The following is a 14,273-nucleotide window of genomic DNA, read 5'->3' as shown; positions in this document are numbered from 1 at the left end:
GTAGTGTTGGTACCTTGCTGATTGCTATGCTGGGGCTGTGGGTGACCCCCACTGGTGGCTGTCTGTAGCACGGCCCAGCAGGACAGAGGAGGAGTCACTAGGCAAGGGGCTCCCAACCTGTTCGACCAGTTGCCTCCCAGGGAGAGAAACAAAGGAAGGAGGGGAGGGGAGGCCAGCCCATGGCTGGGGGGCAGGGCTGGAGGGGACTTTTTAGTTGCTGTCTGGGATGATGGAGGAAGCAGCCTAAGCAAGGGGCTGGGATTTAGGGGCCCAGTCTCCCCCATCTCAAGGGGGGCTGAGGCATCCTAGGCCTGCCCTGGAACCAGATTCCATCTGTGCTGGGCTGTGTCCTGGAGATGCAATAAACTCCCTTTATTCTACTGGCTGGCGGAGCCTGTTCGTGCCACTACGGGGGTTCAGGAGGTGGGGGAACCCCGACAACCCTCCCTACCAGGATTCTGTTCCTTACCAACCTTTTGTTTTATGGTAGCAGGAATTCTTCATTCAGCCTGGTTTACATTACAAAGAACACATCTCCCATTGGAAGCCAGCCAGCCAGCGAGAGAATAAATTTGTACCTGTGGTACTAAAGTGAACTCTATTTTGCAGCCTTAGAATCTAGATGGGGAGTTGTAAAGTCCCGGCTCTGAGAGTGGGCAGAAGTCCTTTGGCCCACACAGAATATCCTATATAGACACTGTGGAAGTCAGTGAGGGCATGTCTACACAGCAGTGCTAATGCCAAAATAAGCGACGCAACTTGAGCTAAGTCAGTTGCGGAGCATAAGTCGTAATAGCTTATTTCAGCTTTTGGCGCTGTCTGCACAGCAGGGAGTCCAAAGTAGAGCACTCTTCCTTTGACTTTCCTTACAGGGTTACGGGAGTTGGAGGAAGAAATCCTCCAGCTTGACACTGTCGAAATAACTTCCTGTTGTGTAGACGCAGACTGTTACTTCAGAATAACGTCAGTTATTCCAAAACAATGCTGCTGCGTAGACGTAGCCAGAGTACCCTGCTCTCACAGCCAGAGAAATCCTGCCACAGGATGTAACCCACGTCGGGCAGAAATATTTCATTTTTTGTTTAGGTATCAGATATCTCATTTGTTCATTCTAAATCTGCAGTTTTCTTCCCCTTAATATTCTGGCAGCATCCAGAGGCCACAACCAGCATGGAAGCTTTATGAAAACAAATGCTATACAAGTACGTAAGAAGACAGTTCCTGGCTCAATGACTTTACAGTCTAATTTAGGGCTACATTACTCTGCTGTGAGCTCGCAGATTCAAGGTGTTCCTAGGTAAACTGGAGTAGATAAGAAATTAGGGTTAATACGGACTGTTAAAATGAGTGTGTCACATAACCCTTTACTATTCTTACATGGTTTATATTCTGCAGTCCTGTTGTTTAACACCTAATACAGGTGGGCTGGGACATGGAAGCTTGCAGACACATCGGGGGGTCTAAATTTCACACTTTTGGGTGCTGATCCAGTTTGCCATAGCAAAAAATAAACACAAAAATGTGCAGAGAATGGCAAATATGAGCCAACCTTTCCCCACCCACCCAACACTAAAGCCAGTTCTCGGCATCTCTTTTCCAGAGGCTTACAAAGGTTGCAGAGAAATGGAACTGGCTTCCATCAAAGCTGCATACTTGTATGGGAGGCACATGACACGAGCAAGCCATTGAAAGAGAGAAATTCAGAGTCCCTGAGAAACTGATGAGATTCTCCAGGTAGAGAGGAAAAGAAAAGTGAATAGAAAGGAAGTTATAATGAATCCAACCCCACCGAAGAGTGAATGCCAGCTGAGCTATAGTCACAGTAAAAAATCACAAGTCAGCTGGCTAAGTGCATTGCAGCCCGTATTCCCTGGAAGTTGGCATTTGTGCGGCCACTCAGGAGATTCAAATGCTGCCCGGTTGAATTAGTGGAACACCCACACATAGATTTTTTGTTTCTACTATTGGTGCACATACAAATGTGTTCTGCACATAGATGGAAGACTGGAAAAGATTAGCGGGAACCTTGGCTTCAGCACCTGCTTCTGACACCTCCCATCTTTTCTGCTAGTCCAAGAAATCTTGCAAATATTTAGAGTCATAGAGTCAAAGACTCCTAGGACTGGAAGGGACCTCGAGGAGTCATCAAGTCCAGTCCGCTCCCTCACAGCAAGATCAGGCGGTCAGCAGTGTACAGCATGCATGTCATAAGTGGCACGTGAGCTGATTTTCAGTGGCACACTGGGCGGGAGCTCAGTCCCACCCTTCCCCTGTGCAGCCGCTGGAGAGCTCTCTCTTCCCCGCAGAAGGTTAGGCTGCAGTGGAAGGAGGCAACACTGGGGCTGAGGCTCCTGAGAGGCACCTCTGGGTCCGGCCTGAGACACGTTGCCACAGCAGCATCACCTCTAGCTTCTGACTGCCCCAGAGGTGCCACAGGTCCATGACTGGCCCAGGATTGTGTGGTTGCAGCAGCAGCGCCTCCCTTGTGGCCATGGCAGCCAGGCCTCCAGCCTCAGGGGCCAGCCCCAGACTGCGTGGCCGTGGCAGTGGGGCCTCCAGCCTCATGCCCAGACCTACACACCCCAATCTCCCTCCCTTACTCCTCTCCACCCTGCCACGACCCTACACCCCAGCTTGCTCTGACACCCTCCTTTGTTCCTGCACCCTCCCTCCCAGCCAAACATCCTACCACCATCCTGCTCCTGCTCCTGCTCCCTCCACCTGGCCACACACCCTACTCCCAACCTGCTTCTGTGCCCCACTTCCCTCCCAGATCCTGCACCTCATCCCTATCCTACTTGCTGGCAGCCCTATCTTGCACACTGGACCCTGCATTTTTGTCCCTACCCCAGAGCCTAAGGGGGTCCATAAAAATCCATTTGGCCTATGGGAAACCCTGAACCTCAGGCCTCCCTGTCCCTTCCCCTCATCCTGTGAGGCTGGAGCACCGGAGGAGTGAGGTGTCTCACTTGGGGGCCACGTTAGTGGGGATTGGGTTTTTTTGGAGGCGTTTTTTTGCTTCTCACTTGTGTGGTCCCCAACTGATTTTTTTGTGGGTCAGTGACCTTTGACCCATGCCATCAATAAAACATTGAAACCTTTTATGTTGGACAGAATATTTTACTTTATTTAAAATGAAGTTTGATAAACTAATATGAGAAAGTTAAAACACTTAATCTGTTTAAATTAAACCGTTCTCCCTAGCTGCAGCTGGTTCAGAAAATATGGTCACTGTACGCAGCCTGCCCCTGCTCTGCACCACCTTCCCGAGCACACAGACCTGTGAATAAGTTAAATCTTGGCACGCCACTTCAGAAAGGTTACTGACCCCTGAACTAAACGATCATCCCTAACAGATGTTTGTCTAACCTGCTCTTAAATATCTCTAATGCTGGAGATTCCACAACCCCCCCTAGGCAATTTATTCCAGTGTTTACCCACCCTGACAGGTAAGAAGTTTTTCCTAATGTCCAACTTACACTTCCCTTGCTGCAATTTAAGCCCAATATTTCTTATCCTATCCTCAGAGGCCAAGGAGAACAGTTTTTCTCCCTCTTCCTTGTAACACCTCTTTAGATACTTGAAATCTGCTGTTATGTCCCCTCTCAGACTTTCTTTTCCAAACTAAACAAACCCAGTTCTTTCAGTCTTCCCTCATAGGTTATGTTTTCTAGGCCTTTAACCAGTTTTGTTGCTCTTCTCTTGAACCCTTTCCAATTTCTCCACATCTTTCTTGAAATGTGGTCCCCAGAATGAATATGGCAAACTGGAATAGCAAGACACATAAACCTGTAGGGGAAAATTTTCTTCCTGGACATTAAAGTATCCATTCTTTTATCACCCTATTACAGAGGGAAGCAGCCAGATTGGAGTTCATTTACAAGTTCAAAACTATCAAATTAGGCTTGAATAAAAATCTTAACCGATTAAGGCACTACAAAGGTATTTGCCCATCTTTAATACTCGCATTTCCACATTAAATGCTATGAATGAGACACATCTAGCCTGACTTAATAAGCTTCATTAACACTGGCCCTACAATTGCCAGGTAACTGCTTTTGCTGTTATATAGACCCCAGATTCTGAACTTACCATTCCAACTATCTGATGGCTATCAACTATCTCCAGCTATCAAGAACGATGGTTTTGCCCACAAAACCTCATGACTTAATAAATGTGTTAGTCTCCAAGGTGCCACAGAGCAGTGTGTTGTTTTGAAAAGACCGGGGTAATTAAACTCTCCAAAACCAGAGTGCGCACATGTGGAGAAACACACAACTGAGCATTGCTTTACGATACTAAAGCAGGGAGGGGTAACCTACTGTCTGGCCAGCACCTTGCCTTGTCTGGCCCCCAAGGCTCAGAGCTCCCTGCCAAGGGGTGAGCCGCGCTAGGGCTCCAACCACACAGGGGCACCAAAGCTGGCACCAGGTCTCTAGCCGTGTGGCGGGCTGAGCGTGAGGGATAGGCACTCCCCTGCGTGGCTGGGGTGCCAGCACTGATTTGCCCATTGTGAGAGGGAGCCCCAAGCCTCACAGGCCAGATCAAGGCAAGCCTCATGCTGCATCCAGCGCACAGGCCTTGTCTGGCGGGGGAGGAAGAGGCTCTGGGAACAGCAGCACAGGGAAGCTCTGTCTCTGTGCTTACTTGTAGGCTCCCATTGGCTGGTAATGGCGGCCCATAGGAGTAGCTGGGGTGGTGCCTGTAAGCATAGGGTGGTGTGTAACCACCTGTGGCCACTGGGAGCTGTGCTAGATAGGCCCCCAATCCTCTGCCTCCTCCCATCCAGACCCTGCACCCCAATTCCCAGCCCACTGCTGCACCCTACTTCCTGCCCAGCCCACTCCTGCACCTTATCTTTGATCTAGACCCTGCACCCCCACCCTGCTCCTCAATAGGGCTGCCAGATGGTTTCAACAAAACAACCGGACACACTTGACATGACATCACAATCTACATTGCATCTGAGTTAGAAAATACCGGGCGTTTCTATTTCCTCAGTTTGTTTCCTGAACAGAAAGCTCAAATACTGGACTGTTCAGTTCAAAACCGGACACCTGGAACCCTACTCCTCAACAGCCCCCCCCCCCACACACTGAATCCCTCGTTTTGGCCCCGCCCCAGAGCCTAGAGGGGACCTCACAAAAACTACTAAACCCATGGCCCCCAGAAAATGTAATCTGGACCTGGGCATAAGCCCTGAGCCTCGGTGCCTCCTCCCAGTGCTAAAGCGCAAGAGGAGTGAGGTGTCTTTTTTTCTGCTTCTCAGTTGGGAGCCACATCTATGGGAGTGTTTTTTCCCTTCTGCTTCTCACTTTAGAGTGAGGTTTTGTTTTTGTTTCTCACTGATCTTTTGTGGGTCACTCGCCCGTGACCCAAAAAAGGTTCCCCAGCCTGCACCAAAATCTTGAGGTGTGTTCTGTTGAGAAAAGCTGCCTCCCACAGAAGCCTTGCCAAGCAATGTTAGCCTTGCATTCACTATCAGCGTCAAACAGAATACAAGTCCAGGTGGTAGCAATGGCGTCTAACTTCTGAATAAAGTTGGGATTTCAAGAATTTCCCTGACCCTGTTCCTAAAGCATCTGATCTGAATACCCTGCATAGGAAAGAGTGCTGTTTAGATTTCTCAGCAGCCAGCCATGAAGCATGTCTGCTCACTTTCCCACACACCAGTTGCTCCTAAATATTAGTTTCCCTTCTGTATCCTAAGCTAGCCTGATGGCGTTCTCTCCAAGTGTCCCTATGTGCAGCACCAATACTGGCAAATAAGACTTACGTCCACTGACAGTTCCCTCTGAATAAGTTTCTTGGACTCCTTTTCACAATAGTTGAGCATTGCTTCTCGGTTGAACAAGCCAGTCGACTGCTTGTCAGTTTGGTTTCTTTGCCTGAGTCCCACAGGGATATTCCCATCTGGATCAGCCACATCCAACTCCTTTTCCAGCTCTTCCATCTCCTCTGGAGATAAAGTAGCTAATAAGCTATCAATATCTGGATCTTCACTGACTTGCCTTCGGTATTTTGCTACCCTGGACATCTTGGCAGTGGAGAAGAAGCACAGCTGTGACGCTACGCAAAGTCAAAGAGTGGAGGAAAATCACTGAAATAATAGATCAGAAGCTACTGCTTCCTCCTGCCTTTCAGGTGCTGAAGTGTTAAACCTAAGCAGCTCTAACTTACTACAGCTCAGGATAAATTGGTTATCAAGGGAGGACCTGAGCTGGTACAGCAGCTGGCCAATTACAGTTAGCAGCAGCGCAGCGTGGATCAGGAAAACCAACCACGAAAGGCAGGAGGTGGGGCTTCTCTGTATCAGAAGAGTTTGAAACCTGAGGACATTCCAGGGAATCTGGAAGAGCTTCATGACCAAATTTAGTACTCAACATTTAGCCTTTTAAAGGCAATGGGACAACACAGTGAGAAAACATACAAAAATGCTGCTAGGCTGGGGCTTTGAAACCAGGGAGGAAAGAAGAATCCAGAGCTGTGGATTTCTAGGATGTGTCCATATGGAAAGACATTAAAGCTAACTGTAACACTTCTTTTGCTTTCCCATCACAGGGTTGAAAGGTGTAGCTGGAGCTCACATTCGGTTAATTCCTAGCTTTCTGCTGAATTTGATATCAGTATGCAAGAGACCATCCTATACCTGCACAGCATTTAGGAAAACGTTCATTTTCAGAAAATATTCCCTATATATATTTACAGTTCCCTGAAATCTCGTTGGCTATGTCTACACTCGTGCAATCTCGCGCCAGAGCTATGCAAATGAGGCTAAGTGTGGAATATTGCCGAGCCTCATTTGCATATCTAATGAGCTGCCATTTTTGCGGACGAGGCTCTTGCGCAAGAAGGAGCTGTCTACACTGCCCCTTCGTGCGCAAGAAAAACCCTCTTGTGCAATGCTGTTACGCTGATTATTTTCAGGAATAACGGCATTGCGCAAGAGGGGTTTTCTTGCGCACGAAGGGGCCGTGCAGACAGCTCCTTCTGGTGCAAGAGCCTCTTCTGCAAAAATGACAGCTCATTAGATAGCAAATGAGGCTCGGTGATATTCCACGCTTAGCCTCATATGCATAGCTCTGGCGCAAGATCGCGCCAGTGTAGACATAGCCTCACAGTCTCTCTTCCGTTAAAAAAAAACCTACATAGTTTTATTTGGAGGCCTCTATCAGGGGCGGATATAGAGCAGGGCGAGCAGGGCGGCCGCCCCGGGTCCTGCACTTCAAGAAGCCCCGCGCATGCACCATGGTGCCACCGCGCATGCATGTGGCAAAAGGGGGCCCCGCGAAAATGTGCTGCCCTGGGCCCCGTGAAATGGTCACCCGCCCCTGGCCTCTCTAATTCTCTTCTCCCAAAAAAACCCCATGAGTACATTGGATATTTTAAGCTACTTTAAAAAAACAACTACAGATGAATTTTGCCTGTTTGGTACGTGTGTAGGGTGGGTGAACAACAGCAGATGTCAGAGAGTCCGAGAAACCCACCTTGTTTTGAAATCTCTTTCTGAATGTGGTACATGGCCAGATCTGCATCATTTAGATGACTGGAAGTTCACAGAGCTATCAAAAGTCAACAGTTTTATATTCAATCATCTTGGCTCTTAATCCTATTTTTATTTTATGGAAGTAATAGCATAGCTCTAAGTGACCTATCGCCTATATAATATGTCACAGTGAATACTTGGTGTATTAAAATATCTGTTCTCAAGATAATCTGCATTTCTGACCCCTTTGTGACTCCCTTGATGACACTCAGATCTCTATCTGTCCCTTTTTTCAGCACAGAGACCCACAACTCTCTCACTTTAGACCTGCAATATTCCTCAGTTCTTTCAATATAAGTTGAACCTCTCTAGTTCAGCACTCTTTGGTCAGGCAACATCTGTGGTCCGGCATGATTTTAGTTAGCCGGATGTCTACTTACTATGGGTGTGGCCAAATCTCCTGTAGTCCCATAAAGTTTGTTTACAGCCTCTAGGCCTAGCTCTCAGTGTTCTGTGCTGTTATTTAGCTCTAACTTACCCCTAAATGTCTTCTAAGAGCCCAGTATGTAGTGAATGTGTCGGTAATGCTACTAGACAACACTGACCTCCCATGGTCTGGCAAATTCTCTGGTTTGGGCAACTGGCAGGTGCTGAGATTGTTGGAGTAATGAGGTTCAAGCTGTAGTACATTTCTCTCCAGGGTAGTGACAGGGTTAATTAGTGACCAGAAAGCAAAGTACTACTTACTCATAACAAAACCGTTACAGAGAAAAAATAAGCAGCTTCTACATAAACTAGTTTACCTAGTGTCACCAAAGTATTTCATGCCTCTCTGACAGTCTCTTGTTCAATTTTGGATCCAGGAGGCCTAGTGATCTTTCTTCCAGATCGAGGCTGTCTCTTGGGACAGTTTGTTGTTTTTTGTTTGCCAGGCCTCTTTCACCAGTTCAAACCAGTCTACACAATTTCCTCTGGGGTGACAATTCCAGACTTGTTACTATTTGAGGAGGTATTGAAGTGTGTTGAGCACTTCAGATATATGGGTAGGATAACTAGAAGGGTTAATAAACATAACACAGGGTGCGTCTACACTGAACCGTTATTTCAAGATAACTAGTGTTATTTTGAAATAACAATGTGAGTGTCTACACAGTCATTCAGTTATTTCGAAATAACGGGCAGCTTATTCCGAAATCTGTAACCCTCACTCTATGAGGAATAACGCCTCTTTCAAAAAAAGGCCTGTGTAGACGCTCCACTGCTGCTATTTTGAAATAGCCCTTCACCTGGGCCATTCTGAGTTTTTTCTCCCCAGCGCCTCCTGCGGCTCTAAATCAAGATAGCACATCTGCATTAGGGAAGCCGGCCTGGGACTCATTTAGAGTCCCCACCAACCACTGAAGGTGCTAACAGCTCTCTGAGCGGTATCTTTCCTGTCTCAGCAATCTAGCTATTGACTTTGATCAGGATGGCGGTTGGTTTCTAGCGGAGTGCCCAAGGTTTGGTTCTAGGACCGGTTTTGTTCAATATCTTTATGAATGACCTGGATGAGGGGATGGATTGCACCCTCAGCAAGTTTGTGGATGACACTAAGCTAGGGGGAGAGGTAGATACACTTGAGGGCAGAGATAGGGTCCAGAGTGACTTAGACATATTGGAGGATTGGGCCACAAGAAATCTGATGAGGTTCAACAAGGACAAGTGTAGAGTCCTGCACTTGGGACGGAAGAATCCCAAGCATAGTTACAAGCTGGGGACCAACCAGCTAAGTAGCAGTTCTGCAGAAAAGGACCTGAGGGTTACAGTGGATGAGAAGCTGGATATGAGTCAACAGTGTGCCCTTGTAGCCAAGAAGGCTGATGGCATATTAGGGTGCATTAGGAGGAGCATTGCCAGCAGATCCAGAGATGTGATTATTCCCCTTTATTCGGCTCTGGTGAGGCCACAGCTGGAGTATTGTGTCCAGTTCTGGGCCCCCCACTTCAAAAAGGATGTGGACACATTAGAGAGGGTCCAGCAGAGGGCAAACAAAATGATTAGGGGGCTGGAGCATATGATCTATAAGGAGAGGCGGAGGGACTTGGGTCTTTTTAGTCTGCAGAAGCGAAGAGTGAGGGGGGATTTGATAGCAGCCTTCAACTTCCTGAAGGGAGGTTCCAAAGAGGATGGATAGAGGCTGGTCTCAGTAGTGACAGATGGCAGAACAAGGAGCAATGGTCTCAAGTTACAGTGGAGGAGGTCTAGATTGGATATTAGGAAAAACTATTTCACTAGGGCTGTGTCTAGACTACATGGCTCCATTGATGGAGCCATGTAGATGAGGGTTGTAGGCAAAGGGAAATGAAGCCGCGATTTAAATAATTGCGGCTTCATTTAAATTTACATGGCTACCGTGCTGAGCCGACAAACAGCTGACCAGCTGTTTGTCGGCTCCGCACACTAGTCTGGACGCTCCGTGCTGACCTGAAAGCCTTTTATCAACCTCCCCGTTATGCCTCGTAGGATGAGGTTTACCGGGGATGTCAATAAAAGGCTTTCATGTCGGCAGGGGAGCATCCAGACTAGCGTGTTGAGCCGACAAACCACTGATCAGATGTTTGTCAGCTCAGCGCGGCAGCCATGTAAATTTAAATGAAGCCGCGATTATTTAAATCGCGGCTTCATTTCCCTTTGCCAAACAAACAAATCTACATGGCTCCGTCGACGGAGCCATGTAGTTTAGACGTACCCTAGGAGGGTAGTGAAGCACTGGAATGGGTTACCTAGGGAAGTAGTGGAGTCTCCATCCCTAGAGGTGTTTAAGTCTCGGCTTGACAAAGCCCTGGCCGGGTTGATTTAGTTTGGATTGGTCCTGCCTAGAGCAGGGGGCTGGACTTGATGGCCTTCTGAGGTCTCTTCCAGCTCTATGGTTCTATGATTCTATGATCTACTTAGGTTTAAGTACCCATTCTCCAGATACTTAATGATGCTTTGTTCCCCCCCCCCACATACCCTCCTTCCTCTTTCCTTTCTCTTCCCCTTTCCTGTTTTTTATTTCCAGTTTTCATATCCCCTACTCATAACTCCGTTCATCTGAAGAAGTGACTTGTGCCCATGAAAGCTTATGATACCATCTACATGTTTTGTTAGTGTATAAAGTGCTACCAGACCATTTGTTGTTTTTTTCTGTAAGGGTACGTCTAGACTACATGGCTCCGTCAACGGAGCCATGTAGATTTGTTTGTTCGGCAAAGAGAAATGAAGCCGCGATTTAAATAATCGCAGCTTCATTTAAATTTAAATGGCTGCCCCGCTCTGCCGATCAGCTGTTTGTCGGCAGATCGGGGCAGTCTGGACGCTCCCCTGTCGATGTGAAAGCCCTTTATCAACCTCCCCGGTAAACCTCATCCTACGAGGCATAACGGGGAGGTCAATAAAGGGCTTTCAGGTCGGCGCGGGAGCGTCCAGACTAGCGCGCTGAGCCGACAAACAGCTGATCAACTGTTTGTCGACTCAGCACGGCAGCCATTTAAATGTAAATGAAGCCGCGATTATTTAAATTGCGGTTTCATTTCCCTTTGTCGATCAGCCTAATCTACATGGCTCCATCGATGGAGCCATGTAGTTTAGACACACCCTAACAGATTAACTCAGCTACCCCCTGAAGCTATTTGGGAATAGCTTATTTCGAAATAGCCATGCAGTGTAGACATACCCTTTGTGATCTTACATAGAATGAGACTTGTGACTGATGTCCTAGATAGTACTAGGAAGTGGAAAATGAAATTGATGCTGTCTCTTATCTTCAGCATTTTGCTATATGCATGTGAGACATTATAGAAACAGGACATCAAATGAACATGCCACAAGTGATTGCTGCGTGCTAACAGTTAGCGCACGACTAACAAGGAGGTAATTGCCGAGATTTGCAGCATAACAGGAGTGATACCAGATCTCATCAAGATGATCTTAGAGTGATACATAGAACCAGGGGACTAGAAAGGCCAGCAAAGGCCAGCTGGTCTCAGCCCCTGCCAAGATGCAGGACTTGTTGGGTCTGATCAATAAAACTTGCATTTGTGTGGAATGTGGGTTGGATGAGCAGAAGTAGATTGCTTAAGCCAATGTTGCAGGGACAGATGCCAGTTTTCGGCAGTGTGGCTGATGGCCAGGGTGTGATACAGCATGCTTCTCAAGGCTGTGTGCAAAGTATGGAGGAAGGTTGCTGCCTCTGGTTCTGGTGTATTTTGTTTACTGTAGATCGGGATGTGGTGCTTGGCACTAGGAGTATGTAGCATGTATTTAATAGCCCCCCACCCCCGTCATTTTATCTGCTCCAGGAAATCATTTAGCTCCCTGATTATATTCTTGGCTGAAACTCAATCACTAGCCAGCCCGCAAAGATCCATATAACATTTATACATTTAATGAATTAGCCTGTGAATATTCTGTGCTTCATATAAAGCATTGCATCTGCCACATAAAGGACTTTGTAAACTACATAACCCTAAATATCAAACTAATCAGTGTATGTTCATGTAAACATAGACACATGATTAGGAGACACTCTGAATGCACGTGGGCTATGTCTACACTGGCACCCTTTTCCGGAATGCTTAAAACGGAACAGTTTTCCGTTATACGTATTTCTGGAAAAAGCGCGTCTACATTGGTGGGATGCTTTTCTGGAAAAGCACTTTTTCCGGAAAAGCGTCCATGGCCAATGTAGACGCGCTTTTCTGGAAAAAAGCCCCGATCGTCATTTTCGCGATCGGGGCTTTTTTGCGGAAAAGACTACTGTGCTGTCTACACTGGCCCTTTTCCGGAACAGTTCTTCCGGAAAAGGACTTTTGCCCGAACGGGAGCAGCGTCGTTTTTCTGGAAAAACACTGACAATTTTACAGTAGATCGTCATTGCTTTTCCGGAAAAGCAAGCGGCCAGTGTAGACAGCTGGCAAGTTATTCCGGAAAAGCGGCTGCTTTTCCGGAATAAGTGGCCCAGTGTAGACACAGCCTTGGTGTGTTTTACACACAGATCTTTGTTCTGGCCGCCCTTTCTTAGGACAGTATGAGGTAGGATTTGGGAAAGTATGACATTCTACAGGATGCAATTTGAGCTGCTGGGCCCTCTTAACTTGACAGCCCAGGGTGCTTTTTGTACATTTTTGTTAGTGAACAGCAAACCTCTCTAGGCTTTGATCATTCAGAGCCACCAGCAAAGTCACTCCCAGCTGAGTACATGAATGCTCAGCCCAGTCATCCATGAATTGATACAGGGGATACTCATGTTCCCCTCAGTATGAGCTATGCCCCCCAGAAATGTGCATTTTGTGCCATTCAGTAGCCCACTGAACCATACAAAATCATAAATCAGTTCATCATTCCAAGAAAGGCTAATGAACGTGCACCGATCTTGTTGTCTCAAGGGAAGGCCCCGCCATACCTTTCAATTAAACACACTGGTTTAGATGAAACAGCAAAACAAAGCCATTAACCCGAGAGAGACAGCTTTTCAGAGCTTTACGGGTGATAATGTGTACTAGTCAGAACTGGTTACAAAAGAGCTAAAAAGATAAAACCGTAATGGCTAAACTTTACCAAGGCAAAGAGTTCTAAATTTGCTACAGTGTATTTCACCGAGTACTTCTTTTCCCAGCCTAGGACCATTCCCTGAGAATTCTTCAGGTATTTCTTGATGTCTTGGGAGGTAAAGGGGAGAGGCAACCAGAGAGCTTTCTACCCCTTTTTATATTCTCACCTGTATTCTTATATTCTGGCTGGAAAAATCTTTGCTGGGCCATGGGGTCTGTAGGTCACGGTGTAGATGCGCTGTCAGATGTCCTTCAGGTGAACTGTGAATACTTTATTTATACCTTCCTCCCCTGCTGGTGGGTGTCCAATCAAGCAGGCAACAGCTCTGGTTTGCAAGTCTGTCCTTGAGAAAATGGTTTGATGGCGTTACGCAGAACGACAGCATAGTTCAGTAACTACCATACTGCCAAGGCTCATAGCTTCATAGACAATGTTGATGCATTTTAAAAGGATAATGATTTCAGTGGATTATGAATTTTCAGATGACGTCTCACAGGACATACTTTGTACCAAACATGTCACGACCAAATAAAAGGCTAGAAAATCTTTCAGCGGTTTCCTAGCTGTGTCCCAGGACCTTCAACTTGGCTTCCACTAGGGATGTAAATAACCATTAAATTAGTTAACCAATTAAACGGATAAAGTTATGCCATTTAACCAGTTACCTGTTGGTGGGCTGGCAGCCAACAGCTGGGGCCCAGTTCCCACCTAACTTCACAGGCTGAGATGGAGTGGCTGCATCCTGCCTGATGGTCCAGCATGGCCAAAGCTGGGGACCCACTGGCCCCCCCGTGCAGGCCCCACCTGCCCTGTCCTAGCACGGCTGGGGTCCCAAGAGGGAAATTGACTCCAGTGAAGAGTCTGCTCCAGTCCCAGGAAAAAGACCCACCAGGGGATCCTCCCCCTGCTCCGCCCAGGGCCTGCACATGGCCAGCACCAAGTTCTCCCTGTCCCAGTACGGCTTCATCATGTTAACATGATACACCCGCTGGCCGCGCGTCCGGCCCGTCAGCTCCACCACGTAGTTCACCTCGTTCAGCTGCTTAACCACCTTGAAGGGGCCGTCGCAGGCAGCTTGCTCTTCCGCACGGGGATTAGGACCATCACTTGGTCCCCGGTAGCCCGTGCGTTGCGGTCGTACCAGATCTTCTGCTTCCGTTGGGCCCTGCTCAGGTTCTCTCTGGCCAGGCCCGTGAGCTCAGTGAGTCTTTCCTGG

The 14,273-nt window shown here is 47.5% G+C and overlaps 1 protein-coding gene across 1 annotated transcript in view; it reads right to left on the bottom strand.

Moving 5' to 3' along the window:
• The window catches only part of LMOD1 (leiomodin 1), a 36,599-nt gene extending 30,386 nt beyond the window's left edge, over positions 1–6,213 (bottom strand). Inside the window, exon 1 of the mRNA XM_006135734.5 lies at positions 5,777–6,213. Coding sequence (XP_006135796.3) covers positions 5,777–6,037 — 261 coding nt within the window. The 5' untranslated portion in view covers positions 6,038–6,213. The remainder of the gene's footprint in view (positions 1–5,776) is intronic.
• Positions 6,214–14,273: the final 8,060 nt, after the last annotated feature.

Source organism: Pelodiscus sinensis, chromosome 27 (assembly GCF_052426305.1).
Source record: "Pelodiscus sinensis isolate ZL-2025 chromosome 27, ASM5242630v1, whole genome shotgun sequence".
Taxonomy (NCBI): domain Eukaryota; kingdom Metazoa; phylum Chordata; order Testudines; family Trionychidae; genus Pelodiscus; species Pelodiscus sinensis.
This window is presented reverse-complemented; position numbering and strand designations above follow the sequence as displayed.